This window comes from Rhinolophus hipposideros (genome assembly GCF_964194185.1).
Source record: "Rhinolophus hipposideros genome assembly, chromosome: 23".
NCBI classification, from domain to species: domain Eukaryota; kingdom Metazoa; phylum Chordata; class Mammalia; order Chiroptera; family Rhinolophidae; genus Rhinolophus; species Rhinolophus hipposideros.
Window position 1 is genome coordinate 29,867,562 of NC_138069.1, and position 27,958 is coordinate 29,895,519.

Below are 27,958 nucleotides of genomic sequence, written 5' to 3' on the forward strand. Positions count from 1 at the left end.
ATTTTATTCTTCTTCTGGCAAACAGATATGAACAAAACTATATTGTTCACTATAGTTATACACACTCTTTTTTGCTTCACTTAAATAGTTGTAAACATATTTAAGTGAATAAAATTCTTGGCTTAACACGTATTCTAGAATGCTAACATACTTTTCAAGTTAGGACAAAAAAAAAGCTTATGAAACTTCCATTAGATTATCATCATAGAGCAAACTAAATTAGTATATCTGCTTTTAAATTAACATCTGCCATTTTTTAAAAACTTCAATTTTAGGTAACAGCTAAAATGATTTTTATCTGAACTTCTATGAAAAAACAGAAGCTAACTATATAAATCTTGTTCGCAACCATATTGGCCCTTTAAAAAATAAAAAATAATAAAAATAAAAAATAAACCTATAATCAAAAAAACTATTCATCTTTTAGGGAAAAAAAATAGTTACCAATAAGTTATTTTAGAATACTTTAAATGTAGATGGAATTTATAATAACTAGATTTCATGATATCTGATTTTATTAATGCTTATCTTTTAATTTTAAAGTAACATTACTTAAAAATAAAACCAACGTGTTTAGTATTTTATAATTTCATTATTTTATAAATTTCAGACCCCGAAAAAAACTCAGATCATAGCTTACAAAAAAGGCAATCTTCAGAATATATTTTGACAGGCAGAATGGTTTTTAATTTCTTGAACTGGAATACCTTCATGTAGTACTCTTGCTGTATTTGACCAGCTTCCCACATTGTCAGCTGCTAGGCACATGAGATTGACAACCCATTTTTAGTATTATAAACTCCATATTTAATTGCAAAAATTAGTTGCATTCATGGAGCAAAAATCAAACATTGTAAACTTCATGCTAAATGTTACTAGTTATTTCTAACTGGGAGAAAATAGATCCAACCAAAAAGATTTGTATTTCATAATACTCCCTTACATATAAATTATCAGGCACATTTGTATGTATGGGTACTATCTTCTTAGAAGGAATAGTATTGTGTGAAACCTGAACTCTGAGTTAGACAAATCATTCACACCAAAAGGTACTGTATACTGATTTCACTACATAGTCTTGACTCCCAAAGAGTGGCTTTCAACTTTATCCACACATGTAGTACAAAAATTCTCAAATACTTGAGGTTAAGGAAAGGTTACATTAATAAGGCTAACAAAATAACAAGTCACAAAGGTTTTCTTTTAATCCTAGAAAATGAAACAAAAAGAGAAAAATTTTGTAAGACACATAGGAAAGAGGGAGAATTTGAAGTAAATTTGTTTTGGCCTGGGATCTTTTTGCATTGCTACTCCTTCAACTTATACAAATTAAAGAATAAGAGAAGCCACAAACTCTTTCTTAGTGGAAAAAGCTGCAAGGAAAGCAAAGCAGCTCAGTAGTGATGAAGAAAACACAACAAAGGATATAAAAATTTGTAGTTATGAAGATAATCAAGAAATTATGGTACTAATTCCATTCTGAAGTTTAAGAAACAACAAGTAGTAACAAATGAATTAGACAGTAATCTGTTGGGTCTTTTTAAGTTACACACAAATAAAAGGTTAATCTATAATTCTTTAGAGGTTTAAATCTGACAAGGAACATCATCTAATTACCTTTAAATTTGTCTCATTTCTTAAAACTTAACAACTGATTCCCATCGGAAAAAATATTTTAAAATTCTTAATCATTAAAGCAAGCTTCTTAGCTGCACTTTGATGGGGTTATAAAAAAGCTTCACAGAATTAATCCCATCAATATCAAAGTTACTGCAATAAAGTTCATTCATAAGCATTAAATGTGATATCACCATCACCACATTACTGCAATGACAAAGAGATTGAGTCATTTCATTTCTTCAAGAAAAATTACATTAAAATGGTTACTGAAAGCTTTTAGTAAAACACAAGATTTATTTCAACAGAATGTTCAGGAGATCCTATATTAATAAAAACATTAGCAAATAGGGTTGCATCTTGGTCTATAAATGATGTTCTCCATAATGGACTTGTGTTTTTAAAATATCACTTAGAGGACACTGGTTAAAGTTTATCTCTGACATATTTTTTAAAAATCTGTTAGCAGCTTTGCTATAAAACCTGATTTAAGATAGCTGTGTTTTTCGGTAACATTTAGAACAATCCAGCACTTGGTATGAATACCCATATCGGCATTCTGTACTAAAACATAGTTGTGCAACATTTTATAAACTAGCTGCAATTTTCAGTAGCTCTGTTCACCAACCACGTAACAGAATTGTAATGTTCTCCTAAACCATATGCATGTCTCATATATATAAGTATTAATGGTTTGGGGGAATATTCTTTGCCAACTACAATAGCAGGAGAATCTGCCTGTATTATCTCTATCGGTGTTTGTAAAATATGATACAGGGCTCTTAGCTCAAGCTGACCTCCCCATGCAGCTGTGTTTATAATATCATCACAGTACTTTCCAAACTCTTCTGGAGTATACATATCTCCTGTATTAGGGTTTGTTAAAACGGCAGAAATTCTTCCACATGGCTTTGCATATATTCAGCAGTCTGACTTCTTAAAGCAGCTACAGTCAGAGGGCATTCCTGTTCTTTCAGTTGATCTTCAATGGCCCTACACATACAGTGGCCATCAGATGGAATCTGTTTAATTTCCAACTGTCTAGCTGCCAATATTTCAGCAAGTTTTTCACTTTCTACCTGTCTAGCTCCAGATAGGTTCTCAATTTCAGCTTCAGCTATCCTTTCTTTCTGCTCCTTTTCTAATGCAGCTTTTTTGTCCCGTCTCTTTTGTGCTTCTGATATCCGAGGCAGCTGATTCTCAAGAACCAAGTTTGAAATGTTAACAGCAACAGACTCTATTTTACTAGGCTTAGAAGTCAGCTTCCATTGTTCCAGTTCCTCTCTCTGTTTCTTTTCCATTTCTGCTTCCAACTTAGCAACGTCATCAGTCAGTTGCTTCCTCCTCTTTTTGTCATTTTTGGGAACAGCATTCTTCATACCTTGAATTTTGGCTTGCAATTCCTTTTTCTCTTTGCGATGCCTTCTCACCAGCTTCTCCTCCTCATCCAGCCCATCCACCAACACTGCCTCCATAATCCTACACATTATTTTTATAATTTATATTTTTATAATTTTATAATTTTTATAATTTTATAATAGTAAAATGAACTTTACTATTAGAATAAGTAGAATCAAATCACGATTTTTTTCATCCTGTTGGCTAATTTTTGGACCCTATATTTAAATTAAGCCTGCTAATTTCAGACTTAAAATTAAGTTCTAGAGATCTAAAGTACAACTTTGTGCTTATACTTAACAATACTGTATTGTGCACTTAACATTTTTTAAAAATAGATCTCATATCAAGTGTTCTTAATCCAATAAAAAAAATTAAGCCTGTATTATATACGTATGTTTTGTTTTCAAAATGAAATTTTAAAAATCACGTTTTTCCTAATTATAAAAGTAATACAGACACTTCCATTTCTGGGACAAGATGGAGTAGTTGCATTTCTTCCCATCCCTTCTGCTAAGGACAGCTCAGATCATATTATAAAACAAATATAAGAAGACTCTAAAAGGTGGAGGGAAGGCAGATTGGCTAGTTACCTTGAAAGACATGGCAGTGAGTTCCCTCGGTCTTCTTTTGGCTTCATATTTCCTCAACTGGAGAGTGGAGATGTAGGCAACCCAGAAATGACAGCAAGGTCAGACAGAAAATGCCCGCCAAAGCCTGCTCTCTGGACCAAGGACCAGGAAAGGTGTATCCTAGCAAGGCAGAAAACATTTAGTTAATAACCACTCATGCAGAAAAGAATTAACATGGGAGGTGTGAGCATGCTGTTTGTACAAAGTCCTGCTCGCAAGGTTGACCGTTGGCTGACATCTGGGAACTTCATTGGTAAACAATCCTTTACACTTAGGAATATTCAAGTTTTCCTAAATGATAAGGGTGTCTCACTGTGCCCAGAGTGTTCATGCAAAGGATGTGCTTATGCTGCACACCTGCTGTTCTTTTCAGAGTTTGGAATTAATGCTAGGCCATGGGTACCTATATATCAGCTCCTCAAAAAACCTTGGGCACTGAGTCTCTGATGAGCTTCCCTAGAAGACAACACTTCATATTTGTCATAATTCATTAATGGAAAAGTTAAAAAAAACACACCCTGGGTGATTCCACTGGGAGGGAACTCTTAGAATCTTGTGCCTGGTTACCTTTGGACTTCACTCCATTAAGTTTTTCCATTTGGCAAAATCTCATCTGTGAATACAACTATATACTGAGTCCTGTGGGACCTCCTGGGGTGAATCATTGAACACGGGAGTGTTCTGGGAGACCCCTGCCACGTTGTCAGACTCCAACCAAATAGCCCAGAGAAGGTGGTGGTCCCTTCCTCCCTATGTCAGCAATAGTTCAGTGGGAAGCCTAGTCTTTGACCCTTGCCGGGCTGCAATTAGGCACTCCAATCTCCCTGCCAGGATGGTATCAGAGAAGGCTGAGTGGGAAGCCAGAACTTTTACCATCTTCCAGTGGTAAGGAATTGTCCCCACCACACACACACCTCCCATAATGTCAGCGGAGGCCATGTGGGGAGCAGTGATGAGGCACCCCTCTAGTTGCCAACCAGGGTGGGATCAGTGGGGCATCTGGTAGAGAACTTGAACTCCCATTCCTGCATAACAGTAATGATGTGTTCTTTCCTGCCCACCTGGGGGATCAAAGGAGGCCTAACAGGGAACCTGGCCTTCTACCCCAACCGGGAAGTTACAAGGTGACGTCTCCCTTCCCTGACCAATGCAGTGTCCGAGAAGGTCTGCTAAAACAGAAGATATAAGTAAGATTCAGCATCTCATAACGTAATTCCCAAAATGCTCAGTATATAACAGGAAAGCATTCACCATACCAACCACCAGGAAAATATCAATTTGAACGAGAAAAGACAATCAACAGATGCTAAGCTCTAGATAACACAGATGTCAGAATTATCTGAAGATGTTAAAGTAGCCAGCATAAAAATGCTTCAATAAAAATTATGAACATGTTTGAAACAAACAGTCTCAGCAAAGAAAGAGTAGATACAAAGAAAAAACAAATGGAAACTTTAGAACTTAAAAATTACAATATCCTAAATTAAAAAACAAAAATGGATGGGCTCAACAGAAGACTGGATAGAAGAATCAGTGAACCAGAAGACAGAACAATAGAAATGATCCAATCTGAACAACAAAAAGGAAATAGATTGAAAAAAAGGAACAGTTTCAGGAGTCTGTGGGCTATACCAAAAGATCTAACATTTGTGCAACAGGTCCTGGAGAAGAAGAGATAGAGGGCAGACCTGAAAAAGTATTTAAAGAAGTAATGTCTGAAAATTTCCCAAATTTGGCAAAAGACATCAACCTACAGATTAAAGAAGTTGAATGAACCTCAAGCAGAATAAATAAAAATAAATCTCCACCAAGACACATCATAGTCAAATGGCTGTAAACTAAAGACAAAGAAAAAAATCCTGAAAACAGCAAAAAAGAAACAACAGCTTATGATTAGCAGGAAAAACAATTTGAATGACAGCAGATTTCTCCTCTCAAACTAAGGAGGCCAAAAGGAAGTAGCACATTTTTTAAGTGCCAAAAGAAAAGAAGTGTCAATCCAGATTCTATATCCAATGAAAATATCCTTTAGTAATGAAGGGGACGTCAATCATTTTCAAATAAAAGAAGCCTCAAAGCATGTTTCACTAGCACACCCATCCTAAGAGAACGGATAAAAGAAGTTTCCTAAACAAAAAGGAAATGATGAAAGGAATCTTGAGATATTAGGAAGAACAATGGAAAGAGTAAAAATATGAGGAAATACAATAGATTTACCTTCTCGAATTTTCTAAATTATGTTTGACGACTGAAGTAAAACTTTTAACATTATTTGATATGGTTCTCAATTGTATGTAGAGGAAATAATTAAGACAATAATAAATTGGGGAGAGTAAAGGAACTTAAATGGAGGTGAGGTTTTTATGCCTCCCTGGAATGGACAAAATGCTATCACCAGCAGACTGTGATGTTATGTACATATAATGTAATACCTAGAACAACCACTAAAAAATTTATACAAAGAGATATACCCAGAAACATTACAGACAAATCAAAATGGGATTATAAAATCATGCTCAAGTAACCAACAGAAAGACAGGACAAGTAGAAAAAAAAAACACAAAAGGAACAAACAGAAAACCATAAAGTGGCAGACTAAAGCCTTAATTACATTACATACAAATGGTCTATTTTATTTGTCAAAGCCAAAAACTGGAAACAACCAACATGTCCAATAGTCGAATGGTTAGAGAAATTGTGGTAAACCCACGCCAGCAAAACTTCCTCAGCCATAAAGGGAAATGGACCATGGACACACACAATAGCTTGAATAGATCTCAAGTGCCTTAGCTGAGTGAAAAAGGCCAATACTACATGATCTTATTTACATAACATTCTGGAAGTGGCAAAATCATTTTCTAGAGATAGAAAACAGATTAGTGACCAAGGCTTAGGAATGCTGAGAGGAATGGGGACGGGTGTAATTATAAAGTGGGAGCACAAAGGATATCTTTATGGTGAGGGCAAGAGTTCTGTATCTTGATTGTAGTGGTGTTTTTATGAATGTACGTGTGATAAAATGACATAGAACTGGACGCACACACATTATACCAAGTCAATGTCCTGGATTTGATATTGTACAATAGTTACGTAAGATGTCAGCATAAGACAAAACTGAGTGAAACACATGATCTCGCTTTTTGCAACCTAATGTAAATCTATAATTACTTTAAAATATCACATATAAACTATATATACATATGTGTATGTATCCAAAGCATAGAAAATATTTGCAAAGATAGGCATACAAATTAACAGTGGTAATGATATATCTGTATTATTTGAAATTTTTAAAAAATGGATGCCTTCATGAATTTCTTATATAAAAAGTAAAATTATTGTAAAAAATTCAAGTACAGAAAAATACAAACAAGATGAAAGTCACCTGCTTTATGATGCCATCAAGATAATTTCATTAATTCATTTAACAAATACTTACTGAGTGCATCATATGGTGCTATGAACTGTTAACATTTTTGGTGTCTATTTCAGAATTTTCCTGTGTATCCAGTTATATACAAATAATAATCATTCACTGATATTTATTATAAGCAAAATATGTATTATTATATAATATGCTCTCACTACTTGACCTTCTATCCATTCATTATTCATCTGTTCACCAAATATTTATTGAGTACCTGCTTCAGCCAACATCATGTGAGGCTCTGAGACTATACTGGTGAATAAGCCAGACATGGTCTGTTTCCTCACAAAGCTTACAGTATAGTGAAAGACTGTCACTAAACAAATTTTCTGAAAGGAATACACAATTACAGATTGTCAAGTTTGGACAATATAAACAATACTTTGAAATACCCAACTGTGAAAGGAAAGGATAGCAAGTTATCATGTCATGTTTATGATGAAAAAGAGCCAGTAGAGAGAGATGTTAAACATACAAGAGGAAAAGAAAGGGATACTGGATTTATAGAAAGCTTCCTGAGAAGGAGCCAGAGTACAAATATAAGGGTTGGCTTCAGATGGAAGGAACATTGCTACATTGAAATAGAAGCAAAAGAAGGTAGGACAAGTACAGAGGTGACTTAGTTTGTAGATTTACAGTCAGAAATTGAGGCAATTCCTCTTTGAGACCTTCTATTTTCTTAGCAAAATATAAGGCAATGTCATCTTCCAAAAGCAAGAATGTAAACTGGAAGATCTGAGGTTTGAAGAGAGTTGAGTTTTTAAAGTAGTCATTTGGGAAAGGAAGTTGAATAGAAAAAGATAGTAAACTTGCCAGGATGAATTGGCCTGTAAAGTCTGTCCTTTGGGGCAGAATGTAACCATTTTCAGCTCACTGATTGCAATCAGGAAAAAGGCAAGGTAATAAATAGGTATTTATTTTGTTACAGAGAAACAAAGTACTACAGTGAATTGAAAAAAAAAAAAAGAGGATTATTTCTCAACTGGAAGGAGGAAGAAAATGGTCTGAGAGAGAAAAGGGAAGGAAGAAAATAGGTCAGGGGAAGATGGAGATAAAAACAGGAATGTGGTGGATTTCTGGCCAGGGTACAGGAATGTCCTTTTGTCTTCCATGGCCACAGTGATAATTTATCATCTGATTTGGTGAAACTGGTTCCATATTTCTTTTAGTCTTTTAGACCTGACAATCCATGGACACCCTCTGCGGGAGTTCCCAGGCATCTTAGTTACTGCAGAGAAGTATGAGTGAGGCACAAGGATGTCATCCTCCATGCATTAGAACAGAGGCTCTACTGAGCAACAGGAGGCACAGTTTAGTTTTTCTCTTCTTCTTGGTAGTTGTGTGCTGTTGTGAGCCCTTAGGTCCATTCTGTACTCATTCCTAGTTACCAAAGGTCCAGTTCCTTTACTCAAATGATATCTTTCAATCTACTCCAAGTGTTTTCTTAACATTATTTTTGATTTCATGAATGTTTAGCTAACTAGAAATGGGTTTGGAGGAACTAAGATCTGGGCCAAAGATAACTTAGAACCATCTGTTAAATAAACCATTTGTCCAAAACACTCTACTGTTATTACTCTTGGAGAAATACTACTTACGAGCCAACACTTGGCGATTATTAAATTATCTACACTCTAGTAATACCAAACTTATCAGTCCTTTTCTACAATGGCTATTCCATTATTAAAGAGAAGAACTTCCTCATGAGTCCTGTTGCTTAGTATTAGTGAAGCTCAAAAGTTTTAGGTGACCTTGATGATTAACAAAAACAAGCTTCTCTTAATCACAATAGCAAGACGATATAAAGTGGCCAAGCAGCTGGTTAGCACATGAACAAGGCAAGGAAGAGATTGGATTGAAAGAAAATTGTAACTCATTCTAGAGTCCAGTTCCTTTTCTTTTGAACATTAGTTTGGCTGCATTGCTAATGCATGATTTTTGTACAAGCTATTTTAATTTAGGGTTTTCCCTTCCTCTTTTTTTTTTTTTCAAAAAAAAAAAAAAAGACAGCTTTCCTTTTGAAAATACACTTCGTTTTTTAAAATTACCGAAAGAGACAGGGAAGTCAAATAGTGTGTGTCTTAACTAAAACAGTGTCAAGAAACAAAACTTGGCTCTTTGCTTCCCTTCCATCACAGCCAAAAGGGAACCATATTAACACTGCTGTCAAGCAGAAGTGAAAATACAGGTAATTCAAGGACTGGTGCATATTTGGAGGTCAACGTTATTTTCGCCTTTCCCTCGTCCTTTTTAAAACTCAGGATTTGTTTGACACCATAGACAGCAATCTAGTGGACAATGACTTTTTTCTTTTCTTTTCTTTTCTGGCTACCAGACAGTGGTGCACGTTGGCGGTTCGCTCTGTGAACCAGACAGGGGCCGCTCTGAATTTCCATGCCAGTCTGGCATTCCCTCGATGCCAGTCCTGTAACTGGCTTTCGTGGCATTCAGAGGGAAGACGGAAGGCGGGCGGGGAGGGGCGGTGGAGGCTCCACTTGACACGACACTATGATCTGCAGGGCAGCCCTTACACTGAGGTTTGTTTCTGTGGTTCTCTGAGTTGCTCAGGCTCGCACCGTCCCTTCCCTGACAAGCCTCGCTTCCCCTCACGGACTGCGGGAATGGGTAGAATTCTAACTAGTAGCTCCTGAAACTGGACCAGTGCTGGTGGCCCCCTGGTGCCAGAGAAGGCTCTCATCTCCAGTCCTCAAAGGCTACCTTTCAGGTCTCATTCGGAACCTGGACGAAGCCAACGAGTCCCAGTCCCGAGTTCCACGAAGAGCTCAGCACACCCTACCCACCTGCGACCCGACGAAACGCCACGCGGGACAAATGCCCGCAGCACCTTCGCAGCGCAGAGCCCACCCGCGGGCGCATGCGCAGAACGGAGCGAGCCGGCCGCCATCCAGGCGTCGTAGGCGTCCGCACCGCGGTCACAGTGTCGGAGAGGCCTGGCTCCGCTGTCGCCGTGAGCGGACCCCCGGCGGCAGCTCTCTAGGATTACTAGCCGAAGAGAAACAACGGAAGCAACTGTTCACCATCCAGCGCGTTTCCGCTTCAAACCCTGACTTCCGGTTCGTCAGCCGGTTCCGGTCCTTGCTTTTCACTTCCGGTCGCCTTCCGTTCCGCTGCAGCCGGTTCTCCGTCCGCTGCTGCCGGGGCCGCCGCACTCCAGGTGAGGGGACTCGGGGCACCGCGGCGTGCCGCCCGCGACACAGCGATGGCCCGCGGGACGGCAGCGTTGCTGTCCTCGGGACCTTCCCCGCCGCCGGCCGTGGCGGGCTGGGGGCTGCGAGGGGGCGCCGCGGGCCGCGTCCGCCCTGGTCGGCCGCCCGGGCCTCCGGCCCTGACGCGCTGGCTGCGGGGGCCGCCGCCCTCGCCTCCGGCCGCCTGGCGGGCATCGAGGGCTTCCCGCGCCGCAGCCGGCTCAGCGTCCCCAGACTTCATTCCTCCCTCTTCCGGGCTTTGAGCGTCTGTCCCCCTCGCTCTCGCTGTTGAAGACACCCGGGCCCTCGTGGGTTCGGGGCTCCGTCCCTGCTTGGTCGGCTCTTCCATGCGGGTCGCCGCCCGCGGCTCCCGCCTCTGCACTGCCACTCGCTTGCTGCTGCTGCGCCGTCCCGAGGAGGCGTTGACAGTAATGCTCCTTCGCACGCCTTTTACTCGGCTTGTTGAAAAGTTAACCCCCCGCCCTCCATTCCCGACACGTGCGCGTTTGCTGCTGTGACTTGCGTGTTTCCGCCTGAGCTCCTGTTGAGCTGTGTGGCCTTAGGCCAGTTGGCTTACTACTTTTTGAGTTTTCTAACCTGGTTAATAATACGAAAACTATCCCAGTTTGACCCAAAAGGTCCATTTGGCTTTTTCTTGAGGAGCGTACATTTGTAAGAGCAAGCGCTCTAAGACGGCACGCATTGCCCTAAAGTAACACTTTACATTTTTGTTAGGTTGGTGCCAAAGTAATCGCGGTTTAAAAGGTTAAAAGTTGCAAGAACTGCGATTACTTTGGCACCAGCCTAATAGTAGAGCAGGTTGTAAACATAAGAGAGGGACTGTAGGTGGGTTTGTGGTGCGCTCCTGACAGACATGTTGAAGACACCTTCCGTTTCCAAATGATTTTTGCACATGAAGATTCAGAAGTGGCCTTCTTTCTTGCAGGTGGTTGTAACGAGTGCAATTAAAGGTTTCAATAAACAAGTGACAGCTTTTGGAAATACCAGTACTTTGAGATTAGAAAATCCACTTCGCTGGCCTGTGGGGGTAACAAACTAAGCAAAACTGGTAGAAAGCTTTATGGGGGGGAAAGACCTACATGCTGTTGGCGATGAGAATAGCAGCTGCTATATCATCCTTGTGCGCTGATATCTGCGCCTGTGAGTTTTGTATTTATTGATTTTTTTGTTTTAAGGAAGGCGCAGCTCACAACGGCCCATGCGGGGATCAAACCGGCAACCTTGGTGCTACCAGCACCACTGCTCTGACCAACTGAGCTAACTGGGGACACCCCCCCCCATCTTTTTTTTTTTTTTTTTATCTTTGATGCCTTAACTCCTGTAGGTCCAATTCAAGAGAGACAGTTGTATAAGGAAAAATCACGAGAGTTAGTCAGAAGACCTGTCCTGTTACCAGCTGTGAGTCCATGAACACATTACATAATCTCTCTGAACTTCCATTTCCTTAATTATGAAACAGGATAATTTGTATCAAACCTTTTAAATGAGATTATCCATGTAAAAACTCCAATTTATTAAATAGGAAACAAATAATGGCCATTTACTGTTTAGCACAGTGCCTGGGACACTTCCAGTTTTTTAAAAATTGTATTTAACCAATACTTATAATGCTTACTGTGTGCCACATACTGTGTGACTTATAAATATTAACTAATTTAATCTTCATAAGAACCCTGAGGTGTAGTTGTATTGTCATCCCTATTTTGCAGATGAGAAAGCCTAGGCACTAAAGAGTTTAGTTACTTCCCAAAGTCAAATAGTTGATAAATGAGAGAGTTGGGATCCGGATCCAAATCATCTGGCTCTAGAGTTTGTGCTCTTAACAACTCACCACCACACTACCTCTCAAGTGTGAAATGAGTGGTTCATCATGGAGAAACTTTGCCTGTAGCATAAACCTGGTCAAAAGAGAAGGAGGGATAGGTAGCTTTCCATTATTGCAGCTTTCCAATTGCACAGAGAAAATCTGATAGACTATTAGAAAGTAGTAACTCTAAGCCAAAAACTGGGAGGGTGGAGGAATCTTAACTTGAGTCCTAATAACTTTGGCATTCTGGTAACATTACTGTAAGAAAATCCTGTTTCTCTACTATCAAATTGTAAAATAGAACTCAAACTGTACAGCTTATAAAACTTAAGTGACAGGTTTGGATACATCTTTGATATATTTCTTTTAACTTGTTTATTTGTATATGCCTTCCTTCTAGGTATTTTTTTCTGAACAAAAGCTGCCTCAACATATGTTTCAAGGATGGCTCTCCCTATTATTGTAAAATGGGGCGGGCAGGAATATTCAGTGACCACACTTTCAGAGGATGATACTGTACTAGATCTCAAACAATTTCTCAAGACCCTTACAGGAGTGCTACCAGAACGACAAAAGTTACTTGGACTCAAAGTTAAAGGTAATTCTCTCCTCACTTCAAACTTTTTGCATTGATACGAATTTTTATATTAGCTGTTAAGTATTCTCCTTAATAAGTTTTTCCCCATGGAGATTTCTTTGGTAGGGATATTTGTAAAATTTTTTGATATAAGTAAGAATATTAAAGATTACTTGAAAATACCACCACAATTAAGATTACTTTTGATTCCTCTGATAGTTGGTGTTTGCTTGTTAAACACATTTAGCACAGGAGTCCCAGGTAAAAGACTGTAAGTTTTGACAACTACCTTTTAGCACAGCATTTTCATTACAGCTTGGGCCTTGTACTCTTCCCAAATTTTCTTTTCCGTTTTGAAAGTAATGATGATTTAAAATGATAGCAATTATAGGCAGTGTTCATACCTAATCTAAAAGGAACATTCATGGTGTCTATGTTTGTCATAGTACTGAAGGGTGAGTTTTGAGTAGCATTCAGTGTACAGTTATCTTAGGCATGCAATTTTTAAGACGTTCTAAAAAATAGTTATCTTCACTTTGAACAACAAGACGAAACACGAATTTATTTTGTTTAGTTAGTTGAATAAAGGTGTTTCTTAAGACGGACTTGGGGGGGAAAATCAAACCTTGTATTAGTTGGTACTTCTTAGTGTGTTAGAAATTGCTAATTCAGCACTAACCGTTTGTTAAGAAAACAAAACAAAACAAACAAAAAAGAACATCTGCTATGGAACCTGTACCGAACCTTTGAATGTTAGGGTTTTGTATAATGGCATAGTGAAACCAGCATCTGAACTTTAGTGAGAAAACAGTCATTTGCTTGTATTGTAGGCAAACCTGCAGAAAATGATGTTAAGCTTGGAGCTCTCAAACTGAAACCAAATACTAAAATCATGATGATGGGAACTCGTGAGGAGAGCTTGGTAAATGTTTACTTTTGTTACCATTTGTCCCTTTGCAGATATGATGATTTATATTACACTTCTGTATCAGTTTTAATCGTGGTAAAACTGTCAGTTTAGCAGTCAATGAAAATACAAGCTGCACAGTGAATATGGTATTAACTCAGCAGAAAACAAATACTGGGGAATTTGTTATATAGCATATAGTTAGCTCTAAGGATAGTAGTGCAAATGGTCCAATTTAACGTGGTAAATATGCCCAGTGAACGTATATAACAAATTATAAAAAGTGGAAATTTTCCCACAGCGTGTGCTTGAAAGACTCTTGAACTCTCTCATTTGCTTTTTATACTATGCATGTGTTTGTTAAGATAATACGCTAAAACAAAACTTTTTCATGTTAATAGGAAGATGTCTTAGGTCCACCTCCTGACAATGATGACGTTGTCAATGACTTTGATATTGAAGATGAAGTAGTTGAAGTAGAAAATAGGTAAGTGCTTTTTTTCTCAAAGTTTAATGGTCGTAATGTGAGAAGAAGTATTTCATCTGATTTCATTTTTACATTAGGGAAGAAAACCTACTGAAAATTTCTCGCAGAGTAAAAGAGTACAAAGTGGAAATTTTGAATCCTCCCAGGGAAGGGAAAAAGCTTTTGGTACTAGATGTGGATTATACGTTATTTGGTAAGTCAGCTTAAATTGCGTTTCATCTTCTGTTATCCACAACGCTTTTTTCCTTTTGTTTATTTTTTTCCTTGCAATATGAAATATATGAAAGCTTTTCTTATTTTTACAAAAGTAAATTATTCATTGTAGAAAATACAGGTAAGAATAAAAAGAAGTCATCTGTAATCTCAAGACCCAAAGATGACCACTTTTACATTTCTGTGTGTATCTTCGAGGGTGTATTTGTATGTATGTCCTTTTTACTTTTACTTAATGACACAGTGAACATTTTCTCAGTCATTTAATATTATGCATTGTGAATTAAATATATATATTGCGTGGTTACACAGAATTCTAGTTTATGGGTGCATCATAATTTAATCAAGCCATTCCTTAGTAATTAGCATTTAAATGTTTATGAGGATGATTTAAAAATCATTTTTGATATTTTATCCTAAACTTTAAGTACATGTCATAAATTAATATACACTTTTTAAAAAGTTTGATTATAAATTAATTGGGCCTGTCATTTTGGTGACATCGATTCTGTCTGAAAGGTAAATGGCTAAAAGTGAGTATAAATGGGTCTGATTTGCTTTTCATATCATAAAGTAACATCTACACTTTTAGAGACTAGATGAGAAAAAAATTTACACTTTACTGTATAAGCCTGAATTCTAGCTATGGCTCTTCACAAACTGAACAAAATTGATCAATTAAAAGGAGATCACAAGGATATTAAATTTTGTGCTTTGAAGACATCTCTGTCAGCCAATGTAATTCAATCTGAAGTAACTTACATTTGAGAGTTTATATTACATTTCCTAAGTTGAATTGATATTAGGTACTTGTCCACTATAATAAACTAATAATCATCTATGACTGATTTTCTTTTAGACCATAGGTCTTGTGCAGAGACGGGGGTAGAATTAATGCGTCCATATCTTCATGAATTCCTAACATCTGCATATGAGGATTATGACATTGTTATTTGGTGTAAGCTATATATTTTTTTGTTTAGATTTCCATGGAAATAAGGTTGTTTCTTATATTGTTGTGCATTATAAAATGCTGCTTAAAATGACCTGTATTTAAAGATGATACATTTTTCATTTGTTATAGCAAATTTCTAATTAAGCATGTTTGACTATCTTGCATCACAATCTATTGATAAACTTGCACATATTTTTGCCAAGTACCACTGAAATAGCTAAATATAGGAAGAGAGTAGAATATGGTGTCAAAATAAAAATGGACTTATTTTCATAAGACCACCTGGATTAGGAACTTTTCTATCTGATCTTTGATGCTTCGGGATATTGTTGCTTTCTCCTTTCTTCATAACTCTAATATGAAAACACTTGGAGAAAGAAAGGTATTTTAAAAAATCACAGTGGTGTGGTTCTTGAGCAATAAAGACAATATGAATTTACTTAAGGTAAATTAATAAATGGACTAAAGCAGTGTTAAATACATACATAATTTTCTGGTTTGTAAGACATGGAGAAGAGAGCTTCCTAGTAAACAAATTTTTGTTCAGCAACTCTGACATCTGAGGTGACATTTGGGAAAAAAGTTTATCCTCTAAATGTTATTAAAGTAGACTTAGAAATTTAGAGAACTTTTTACAATCATGTTTAAAGTAAGTTATTTTTGTAAATTATGATACTTCATGGTAATATGTTTAAAAAGGGCACCTCATTTAAAAGGGCACCTCATTTTGGAGCTAAATAGACTTATGGTTTTGATTCTGGCGGCTCTGTCTTTACTTTGTGACACTGGGCAGGTCAGTTAATCTCTCTGAACTTTAGCTTCCTCATTTGAGAAATGAAGATAAATAAACCTATATTTACAAGGTAGTTGTAAAAATAAAAACATCTGTATAGTACCTAGTACCATGTCTGGCATATAATAGTCACTTATTAATTAGAAACCCTTTTTATTAGCTGTGAATCTTGTTTTCCTGAAAATCATGGGCCCACAATATATACTGAATTTAAAAATTGTGTTTTTCCCTTCTCGTGATTGTTGTCATTGTAATATATAAGTCTCTAAAATTTTAGTGCAGCTGGGCAATTTTGCATGGAAGGTGATTCTTTTGGATTGCGTATGTGTGCTAAAGATTTTTATTTTGAGCATGCAGCTACCTCTATTACCCTTAAAAAATACACACACATACATACTTTAAATAATTGAACTCCTTTTTCCCATCTTAAACATTTTGCTTGATAATATAATATTAATTTGGTTTAGTCTAATAATTTGAGACCAGGAGGTCACATAAAACTGAGGGTTGAATTTTAATATCAGGGGTCTCAAAACTGGTTGGTTTGACAATGAGCAGATACATAAAATCGACACAGTTGATGAATTTAGTTGTCTCAGACTCCCTGTTAAAAGCTGCTAGATTCTGTGAGCACTGAGTTTGCTGAGCCTGGCAGACTTTATGGGCCTAGCTCGTCTTCAACATTAACTTTTGACACATAACATTGATCTGTTTATGTTGACATATACACCTATGAATTGATTGGATAGAATAAAATGGGGATTTAGACACCCTAAATTTAAGTTTGGAACTGATAGACTATTATCAGGGCTGTTTTAAATTTCTGAAGTTCTTTTGAGCGTTGATTACCTGTATTTTTTTAGGTAAAACTTGTTTAAATTTTTTTCTGTCTTGAAGACACACTAAAATAAGTTTATTTTTATAAATACTTAAAGTTACCATAAATATGTTAGGAATTATTTGTGATACATTTAAACGTTTAGTCTTGCTTGGAAAACTGAACTAATTTATTTATACAGAAGAAAGATTCTTAAAATAAAATTCAAGCTTTTCATATGTCTTGTCATTCCTCATGTTTTAGCTGCAACAAATATGAAGTGGATTGAAGCTAAAATGAAAGTAAGTGTTAGAAAACAATCCATTTAAGAAGGTTTTGAAACTGCATTTCTCTTTTTACAAATTACTAATTGAATTAATTTTGTTCTCATTGGAGGGTACTTAGTAGGTAAATAAATAACAGTATCATGAGTTAGAGGTGTGTTTAAAGTCTGTTTAGTGGTGGATTGTATTGAATACCTGTGTCCTTTTCAAGAAAAAGTACAGCCAAGCTCCCCTCCTCTTTCCCCCCATGTTACAATAAGGCTTTCATTTCCTTGTTTTGTTCTGGTATGTGATACTTTGATGCTCTTCTCAAATAGTGAATTGGGAAGTAATCTGTTTCTAGTTTATTTTCTTTGGACTGCCATTTATTGACTGAGCCAAGTGAATCTGAAATACTTGCCAGTTGTTAAGAAAGAGGTGGTGGCCAGGTGGTGTAAAAGTTGGCATTGTGGAAAACTGTAGCTAGAATATTCAGAAAGCGTGGATGTTTGCATACTATATTTTAATCATGTGACTATTTGTATTTATAGGAGCTGGGAGTGAGCACAAATGCAAATTACAAGATTACCTTCATGTTGGACAGTGCTGCTATGATAACAGTGCATACCCCAAGGAGAGGACTAATAGATGTAGGTACTCAGTTTACTTTTATTTAAAGACTTGTTTGTTTTCTCATGTGCTCTTTTTGTTATGGGAGAAGTTACAGAAAGTTTAGAAATACATCTGAGTGGATAGTAAAGTAGCAGTAGAGTTTAGACATAGGAAGATAGATGTATTTAAGGTTAAGAGATTTGAAATTTAATTTTCTCCAATTTGAATTTTAATGATAAAATTAAGGATCTTGAGGCAGGAAAGATCAAGAAACGTCATGGATAATTGCCCCATGATGATGGCGGCACAGTATTGCTAACAGACAGAGTAGATGAGGAAAAATACTGAATGTCATCAAGGAAGATGCTAGAAATAAACCAAAACATACTTGCTCTACCCTATATGAAACTGATAAATAGAAATAGATACATTATAATGCCTAGCCTGTGGGGTGATGTAGTATGTGAAGCCCTGGCGAAAAGCAACAAGAACCATCAGAAAAAAGGGTTGGGCTAAAAGTTCTTTACTTTGTTTACTTTTCAAGTAACTAATCATGTTATTGAACTCCTACTATCCGAAGACCCTGTGATAGGCACTGTTGGGAATAAATTGATAAGGAGACATGGTCCATGCCTTTTGGAAACAAACTAATAGAAATTGGAGAAAACATACTAGGAAAGCTTTAGGGGAGACTATATCAAAATTGTCAGAATCATAACTAGAACTGTTTAAGTTCTAGTTATGAACAAACAGAGATTTGTTCAATAAAGGAAATTTTTGTTCATCCATATAACGGGATGCACTATGATAATAGCAGAATATTTAGTGTTTTAAAAAAATTTTTATGTTACATCGTTAAAGTGAGAAGTATTTTAGAGAATAGTACTTGCAAACTGTTAGAAAATAGTTCTTAACCTTTGTTTGGTTCAGGATTCCCCTTAGCTTAACAAAAGATCTGTGAACTCTCAGAGGCTGCTGCTGTTTATAAAAAAGACTGAAGGTAAATAATTTTATCAGAATATCTAGTGGTTATCTTTAGTACTGAGCGGATTATAGGTAATTTAAAATTTTCCTTTGTGTTTTTCTGTGTTTTCAATTTTTTTCTACAGTCAGCAATATTACTACTCTAATTGAGAACAAAGTAGTCCATGTTAGGGGAACAAATAGTGCTTGACCTATTATAAATATAGAGTGACAGCACTATTAAAGGTGACGTAGGATTGGTAACCCTGGGTTGTCACAAGCTCTTGTCATATTTCTTAAGACTTTATGTTAGCTAAGAAAACCAAGAATCTGGCTTATCGTGTCAGCTGCCATATATTTGTTTTCAAGTATTTGGGTGGTTTGTTTCAGTAGTAAACAAGTAGTACAAACAAATTCAGGCAAATGAAATTTTACTAGAATTAAAATATTTAGTAACATTCTTTTCTGTTGCTAGGACACAGAAAAAAATAGGCTTTCTTCATATTAAAATAAATTATAGAAGGAGAAAAAGAAAACATTTTTAAATGACAACCTTTATCATTATTTACTTACTACCATTTAATCTCACATAATTATTACCATATAATCTCACATTACCATAAATGAGACTTTTTCCTGCCTTCAGCAAAAAAGTGCTTTCTCTACTAAAATTTAATTAATTAATTTATTTAAAACAAATTTTCTGAATGTGTAAGTGCATTCACATGATTCAAAATAGAAATAAAGTACACAATGATAAGTCTTCCTCCAGCCACTTACCACTCCAGCCACTTACCACTCCTACCTACAGGAACTCACTATTATTTCCTGTGTGGTCTTACAGACTTTACATAAGTACCAAAAGATATGACTGTATAAGGAATTACCTTTTCGAAGGCTCATTTTAAGAATTCAGAAATAAAAGCAAGAATTTACAAATTATCTTGCTTTTGAATTTCAGGAATCAAGTGCCCTAGAAATTATGCACCTATGTCACCAAATTAAAGACAAAATCAATTTTTCCTCCACAAAATATTTAAATTCTGTATTCAAAGTGCCAGGTACATTGTCCGTCACTAAGGTTTCTAGTTTTCAAAACAGACCACATGTGACCCTCACGCTCTGAGGGGACATGTGCTAGCCCAGGGAGTCATGTGACTGCTCAGCAGAAACCTAAACAATTACTTTAGATTCTTACATTTTAAATTAAATAATTAACTCTTCCTTTGACCCCAAATCTTCATGTTAAAATAACGAAAGGTCTTATAATGGGGTTTACTTTCGTTAGACATGAACAGAGCTTTCAGAAGTGAACGTTTTGAGATACAGCGTGCTTTAAAGTCTGTTCACACAGCCAGCCATGTCTGTCTGACAGAGGAACACGCCGGCATAGTTAGTTCTGCAAGGCATTTCGTTTGCAGTATCCCTGCTTTTAAGAAAAGATGAACTACTGGTAAAATTTGAGTTAAATCTAAACTTTTATTCTAAGGTAAAGCCTCTTGGTGTTATATGGGGAAAGTTCTCGGAGTTTTACAGTAAAAAAAACACCATCATGTTTGATGACATAGGAAGAAATTTTCTAATGAACCCACAGAATGGACTAAAGGTAAGATACAATTTTATTTGCTACGCTCACGTAATCTGGAATATGTGGTATAACTTGAGCACTGTTGAATTTTGTAAGTTTTGGAAGTACTGTATTCTTATGGTCACAGGCAAGAAAAGCTTAAGCATTTAAAAAAATGTATATAAAATTGAATTCTTGTCTCCTTGGTTAGCCATCTCATCCAGGTGCTTTATTTTTAATGAGCTCTGTGGAGCAGCATGAGCTTTTTGATTGTTGACTTTTACCATCTAAAGTGAAAACAGACATTAAGGATACAAATCTTGGAATCTCTGATATTCTAGTTAGCTGGCAGTAAGGGTTTTGGTTTTTGTTTTAAACCGAAACTAAGAAAAGGTTTTTGAAAATTCATACAAGGTAAGTGGAGAGCTTAGAATTATAAAATGCCATCGCTAGAAGGAACTTCAGTCATCTTGCCTACCTTCTTAACATGATAGAAACAATCTGAGGATCAGAAAGTCCAAAATCGTGTATCTAACTGATTAGTGATAGATTCTGAGTTAGAATCTAAGAGACTTGGTTCCTAGGCCAGTGATGATCTCAGCATGAAGTCGCTTGCAGCCTTTGTAAGTGTGAGAGAGACATGTATTCCTGGTAGCATTGTAAAATTGGTAAGAGAGAAATTTGAAACTTAAGACTTCTGGTGCCTATATTTTCCTTGTCGTTGGGTACAATGTGAAGATGGAAAAGATACCATGTTTCTCTGAAAATAAGACCAGGTCTTATATTAATTTTTACTCCAAAAGACATATTAGCGCTTATGTTCAGGGGATGTCATCCTGAAAATTCATGCTAGTGCTTATTTTCCAATGAGGTCTTGTTTTCGGGAAACACGGTAGCTCTGTATTACAGTACTGAGGCATATGGAGTCTCCATCTGAAGTGGAAACCCTGACGTTAAGATATTTTTATTCTGAGTCCTGAACTTTTCCCCAAGCTGGGTTCTTGATAACTTTAAACGATAAGAGAGAAAAACTTGAAGAAGGTACACTTTTTTAAGCTTTCCTTACAGACCGTTGATATGTTCTTTTGTGTACAATGGGGGTATTTTAGGCACAGAATGCTAATCTAGGAAATGTAAGAAGGTGTTGACTTGGAAGAAAGTACTTGGAGTAGATTGGTGGTTATGTCACTCTTTACAAATGGTTTCTGTTTGAGGCTTTGGAATAAATGCTTTTCCTGAGTATGTGGTTTACCAGGTATATGTGGTTTACCAGGTATAAGGTACAAAAATAAGTTCTTCATTCCTGAGAAAAGATTCAGTTGATCTAAACTCAATTCTCTATGAAACTAGTGATTATTACCTGTATTGGAAAGCCATGATATTCAAGAAACGATTTTTAAGAAATGTTTTAAACTAAGATATAATGTTAGTTTCAGGTGTCCAACATGATTTGATATTTGTGTATATTGTGAAAATGATCACTGTAATAAGTCTAGTTAACAACTCTCACCACACATGGTTACAGAATTTTTTTCTTGTGATGAGAACTTTTAAGATCTACTTTCTTAACAATTTTCAAATATGCAATACCGTATTAACTGTTGTTGGCATGCTACACATTACATCCCCATGACTTATTTATTTTATAACTGGAAGTTTGTACCTTTCGACACCTTTCACTCATCTTTCACCCCCACACCTGCCTCTGGCAGCCTCCAATCTGTTCTTTGTATCTATGAGTTAGCTTGGTGTTTTTTTATTTTACGTTTTTATTCCACATATAAGTGAGATAAGGAAATGATTTTTGAGAAGAGCTTTAATTTTTAAAAATATGTATAATCATTAGTTTCTTTTGTGTTTAGAAGAAACTTTATTTTTCCAGCCAAAATTTGGGCCCTCCTCATCTTTGAATAGAGAGATGGTGATAGAAATTTCTAGTTCTTCATGTTATTTTAGAGAAATTTTTTTTTTGTGTGTGTGTGTGTGTGTGTGTGTGTGTGTGTGTTTTAAACTGGAGTACTCAGAATTGCTGAAGGAATTCCTACAAATTCGTAAGTCTCCTCCCCACCAAATTGTAATGCAGAAGAGGTATTTTTAAGGATTGTATAGGTAGTCTCTCACATCTCCTTTTGAAAAGCTCTTTTAAGAAGGTAGTTATTAATGATCTGCCCACACCGACATAGAAGGGATTTTGAAATTGATAAATACTCTGAAATACTGTGTTTTATCCCAGTTTCATACAGCTCTTTGTAGAAATCTCAAAAAAGATTTCACAGAGATCTTAAACATAAGACTGCTTATTTAAAAAAATAGTTTCCAATAATATAAGCTTGCTAATCTTAACGTTTGAAATATAATATGGAAGACATTGTGAATTATGAATATAGTACTGAACTAAAAGAACTTGAGTTTTGGTCATGGGTAAATCAATTGGTATTTTGATGACTTCATTTTTATTATCTATACAAAGAAATGATGATGTAAGAGAATGCAGGAAATCTAGACATTCTTAAGTTCCTAAAAATGTTTCTTTGATGTGGGCAAAAATGGTCATATACCCTGATAGGGGCACTTAGATCATTTTTGAAAAATGTTACAGTAAGCAGTGATGATACAGGAACAAGTGAAGTCAGGTGAATAATAGATTTTTTCCCACTTAACTAGTTTTATTAACTTTTAGACTCAGAATCATTGCAGTATTGTAGTTTTTTTTTGCTTAATCGTGCTTAGGACCAAATGTTTAGAAAGTAAAAGAGACTTAGCAGGGCCTTGGGTTGAAAATCTTATTTACCAGCCATTGATTGTACTTTCTCTCTCCCTATCAATCCCTTCCTGCTTTTAAACTTGGAATCACTTTGGTACATTGTATATTACTAGCTTAAAAGTTAACATGTTGCCTTTACAATCTTTAGTTGTTCAATGAAGGAATACTTTGAAACATTATGGTGTTCCAGGAAACTCATTTCACTACATTGTGACATTGTGCTTCTTTACTCCCAGCTCCAGGAAACTCATTTCACTACACTGTGACGTCATGCCTCTTTACTCCCAGCTCCAGGAAACTCATTTCACTACACTGTGACGTCATGCCTCTTTACTCCCAGCTCCAGGGGCTTGCTCCCCCACATTCCCTGCTGCTGCTGTGAACCGCTCTGCCTGTTTGGAAATAGGATCTCCTACCAGCGCTTGTCCTACCAGCGCTTGCTTCTGTGCACAGACAGCTCTTATTGGTGCCATTACAGCTGCCCCAGCCCAGCTGACTGACGGCTGGGGAGGTCCCTGGCACCAAGCTGTTCTGATGCGAGTATAACATAGGGGAAATTTTTATTCTGTTCAAGCTGGGGTGTGTTTTTTCAATGACAGAGAAAATTATATTTAAAAAAATTTAAACCTTCCCTACTCTTGATAGATACAGTATGGATTCCTTTGGGCTCATTGTTCTTCTCGTGAAGTGATAATGATTGAGTGTTAATCTGTTTTTCAGTGCTATTACTATGTAAAATCAGTAAAGACCAGTGTGCATTTTCTCCAAATCATCATGATATATTTGTACTTTACTAAGTATTATTGATTCAGTCCTTACATGTGTGTTTCAGGAATACATGGGATTTTTAAAAAATATTTAAATATTTTCTAAAATATGGAAAAATCCAAATCTGAACAGAACTACGTAGAATTGTATAACAAACCCCTATGTATACATCATCCAGTTTAAACAACTTTTTGATTCATGGATGATTATGTTTGTTCTATACCCTACCTACTTCTTTCTCTGTAATGTTTTAAGCTAATTCCAGACATACCATTTCATTTAATATTAATTTAAAAATTGTAAAAGACTATCTTGAATTGTATAAAGATATTTCAGTTGATGTCTTTAAAAAAGCTAAACTTATTATATTGGAACTAACGTAAAGAACAGTGCATAAAATTTATACTTTAGCAAATTGTGATAAAGATAACACATATAACTGCCACCCAAGATATAATATCCCTTACTAATTATAGTTCTCCCCGTCTACCATTCTGACTATTATATTTTTCAAATGAGCCATAAAATATATCAACCATAAAATACGTGTATGTCAACCTTAAAAATTTGGAAAATATGACTGCTCCTTTTGTGGGAAACTATTGTATAATTAAAAACAATGTTATGGACACTTTAATAATAAGTGCTTATGATAAAATATGAGAGAAAGCGGGTTATATAAATGTCATGATAGCTTAGCTATATAAAAGTTTCATAGAAAAATACTGAAATGAAAATCACCAACGTTAAAATTTATCTTTCCTGTTAGATCAAGCTTGTATTTGGGTTAACTTTTTATGAGTGAAGTGACAAGAATAAAAGTATTCAATTAGTAAGAAGCATCTGGATAGATAGAAAGGGTAAAAGTCTAAGCAGTTTTGCAAAGAACAGAAGCCACATAGGGTTCAAGTGCTATAAGAAAGCTGGTGTTGTCAGGTTCAGACTGAAAAGATAACATAAGGTAAGTCAAGTGAAAGAGCCCTTCGCTTGTACTATAAACATTATACCATGCCTGTCAGTTTATTAAACTGAAATAACATAAAAGTAACTTTTAGTATTGACACCCTTGGTGATATTTTAATGTCGTTAATTCTAATTTAAATAATAGAATAGTATGGATTTCTACTAGTTTCTTCATTGCAATGTCAAATGTTGGGTAATGTTTGTTTCCTAATAGATAAGGCCTTTTATGAAAGCTCACCTAAATCGAGATAAAGACAAAGAACTTTTAAAATTAACTCAATACCTCAAGGAGATAGCAAAATTAGATGACTTTTTGGACCTAAATCACAAATATTGGGAAAGGTAAGTGCTAATTGCTTACTCATTTCCTCTTTCCATTAATGAATGGAAAAATTGTCTGACTCTGGTATACACATAACTCTTCATTTTTATTTAAAGTTGGTAAATCCTAAAACTATTTTCTAGTCTTGTAACATCTCCCCGAAATAATTTTGCCTTTTGTCTTAACCTCTAACTTGTTCATAAACTTCTAGTGGGGAGGACTTGAGGAGCAGTACATTTGTGATGTTACCTGTAAATTATTTTGTGACATTCGGTAGGTCACTCTTTTATGAATCCTATGAGAATGTAATCTCAGGATAAAATAAAATACACTGAAATTTTTCCTTTTAAAAATTAATCAACACGTAACCTCTCTGTATAGAGGAAAGTTAGAAAACTTTGTTCTACTGGAAAAACAATTACCTATGATTTTCCTTTCCAAAGATAACCATTATTACCATCTAGGTTTATAGTTTTCTAGTCTTTTCTAAGCATAAACAAATGCAGAAATCTGCGTATAGACTAGACTGCATATAAACATCACGATTTGAGGCAGGGAAAAACCTCTAGAGAAGTGAACAGGATTATTATGTACTACAAGTAGTTTTTTGGAATTAGATCTTTAAAGACCTGATTCCACTAATACAGCAACAGAAAAAAATTGTTCATGTAATAACACATTAGGAAGATAAGGTAGGCATTTTTATCCCTATCTCCAAACTGTAGATGTAACTAATAGATAAAAATGCCACAATGCCACAAAAGGAGTAAAGTTTGCAGTCAAAATTTGTCCAGATGTTCTGATTTTGAGAACTCTTTCCTCAACCCCATACCACTGAGGATAATAAATTCATAAATGTGAGGAATAGAGATTTAAAAATTTTTAATTTATTGGTATCTTCCTATAACATAATACGAAGAAAATTATTTTCTTTGCTTAGTAAATTAACGTCTTTGCATCTTTACACTCTAGGTCAGAGTCTTTTAGCCTCTTTGGCCCATCTTCATACAAGAAAAATAGATGTTTAATGGAGTTGAGGGTTTTTTTTTTGGAAATTACAATGTTAATATATTACTTTCACGTTTGGAAGTAAGGCAGTAGGGGGCGGTAGAGTGTAACCTCTAGAGCCTTGTTTTGAATCTGAGCTCTGCCACTTTCTAGCTGTGTGAACTTGGGTAATTGCTTAACCTCTTTCTGCCTGTAAAATAGGAACCAGTTCTAATAGAAAACTTCATAGAGCTGTCGTGAGGACTAGATGAATTAATACATGTACTTAGGACAGTGCTTGGCGCATAAGCAGTCAAGACATGTTAGTGACTGTTAAGTTATTACTCATCTTGAAAAGTTTTGTTTTTAAACTACTTTCCTTTGGGAGGAGAGTTTGATTGTTATCGTGAATTTAGCACATGGCTCAGATATCTTTGTTTTATTTCTTGCAGGTATCTCTCAAAGAAACAAGGACAGTAGTTACATGTTATACTTACAGTTACTGAAGACACTTGACATCCATGAACTTCTTGCTTTTATGCTAGAAATCATTATAATAGTGCTGGACACTGAAGCAAATACCAAACTGCTTATACTTGGTCTTCCAGTTTTTTGTAAATTTAATTTTATATTTTTTGACGATCATAGCAATATGCTAAAAAAAAAAAATACCTTCCCCCCCCCTTGTGAATATACTGTTACTCTTGAAAAATATTTTCTCCAGCATTGAGTATTGAGTTTTCCTCCCCATCCCACACACAAAAAAAGTGGACAAAAATGTATACTCAACCATGCCATTTTGTGACTTTGGAAAGGAGTTATGTCTTGTGGTTTTTGCCTCCTTGTTGTATTGTCTGATGAAATCTTAAAGACCAAACCCATCTTAAAACTACTGCTTTTCCTTTTAAAACCAAAAAATGTTTTTTGAATAAGGAACCTCTTTGGTAAGCTTACAAATCACCAAGAATGTTTTCATTCACTGGTCATAGAACCAGTTTCTCTTGTTAACCCATTATTTATATCTCCAAATTCTGAGCTGTCTCACTTTGGTCTGTATGTGTGAGTGTTCTTTGAGTAAAACTGGAAAATGTCAGCTGTGATACAGATATGTCATAGTATGAGAAACAGAAAATCTAAGACTAAAGAATAAAACTAAAGAACAAGAGTATGTTTCTTTCTGGTGGCTAAGTAGAAGCACTTCTGCCTAAAACGATTGTCATAAAAGCAGTTAAAGACAATACATCTTAAAATGGGACATACCACTGATTCAGCCCTACAAAGCATGAGCAAAAAAGTTGTGTTTTGTTCCAGCTATGTCTTCTCTAAGCGCAAACACTGTTTCAGTGACAATTTCTGGCCATACATAAGCTTAAAAACATTTGCAATGCTTAAGCCTGCAGGTATGTAATGTGACCACTGTTTTGTGTTGACAGTATTGCTTTATACAGTTCTTGTATTTGAAAGGAATCTGATCCTTTCAAAGGAACATGGTGTATATTGTTCTTACGGGACTATTTCAGTGGTGTAAATAATAAATACCTTTTCTTAAAACATTGGTCATCTGCTTTATGCTACCCCAAATATTTTGCCTCTGTTGAATCACAAAAAAAAACATTAGGTCTAGGCAAGGACGTCTTGAAAAAAAATTAAGTGTGTGTGGTTTTAAAAGTGTGTATTTCACGATTCGTGTATTTGGAATTAGTTTTAGCAACTAATTAGATATGTTAAATTATTTAATTCTACTAAGCATCATGTTTTCAGAAAGAAAAACTATTTTCTGTGTGACAGGTTATAAGATACAATGCTGCAGACTTGGAGAACCCTTAAATAATTAAAATGATTCAATTAAAATGTGTTTCTTAATTATGAAGCTAAATTTCAATATTTAAGGA

The 27,958-nt window shown here is 35.8% G+C and overlaps 2 protein-coding genes across 2 annotated transcripts; one reads left to right on the forward strand and one right to left on the reverse strand.

The window, feature by feature from the left end:
* On the reverse strand, positions 1–10,140 carry LOC308491823 (deubiquitinase OTUD6B-like). The gene is given in 4 exon segments (XM_081035895.1): positions 1–2,501; positions 2,504–3,096; positions 3,609–3,767; positions 9,876–10,140. Coding segments are annotated over 3 exon segments (930 nt in total). The 5' UTR covers positions 3,656–3,767; positions 9,876–10,140; the 3' UTR covers positions 1–2,211.
* On the forward strand, positions 9,982–27,958 carry UBLCP1 (ubiquitin like domain containing CTD phosphatase 1). The gene is made up of 11 exons (XM_081035894.1): positions 9,982–10,249; positions 12,509–12,706; positions 13,516–13,607; positions 13,994–14,079; positions 14,157–14,272; positions 15,152–15,250; positions 17,122–17,159; positions 17,672–17,770; positions 20,185–20,301; positions 24,972–25,099; positions 26,519–27,958. The coding sequence occupies exons 2-11, from the start codon at positions 12,553–12,555 to the stop codon at positions 26,544–26,546; spliced, it is 957 nt and encodes a 318-aa protein (XP_080892020.1). The 5' UTR covers positions 9,982–10,249; positions 12,509–12,552; the 3' UTR covers positions 26,547–27,958.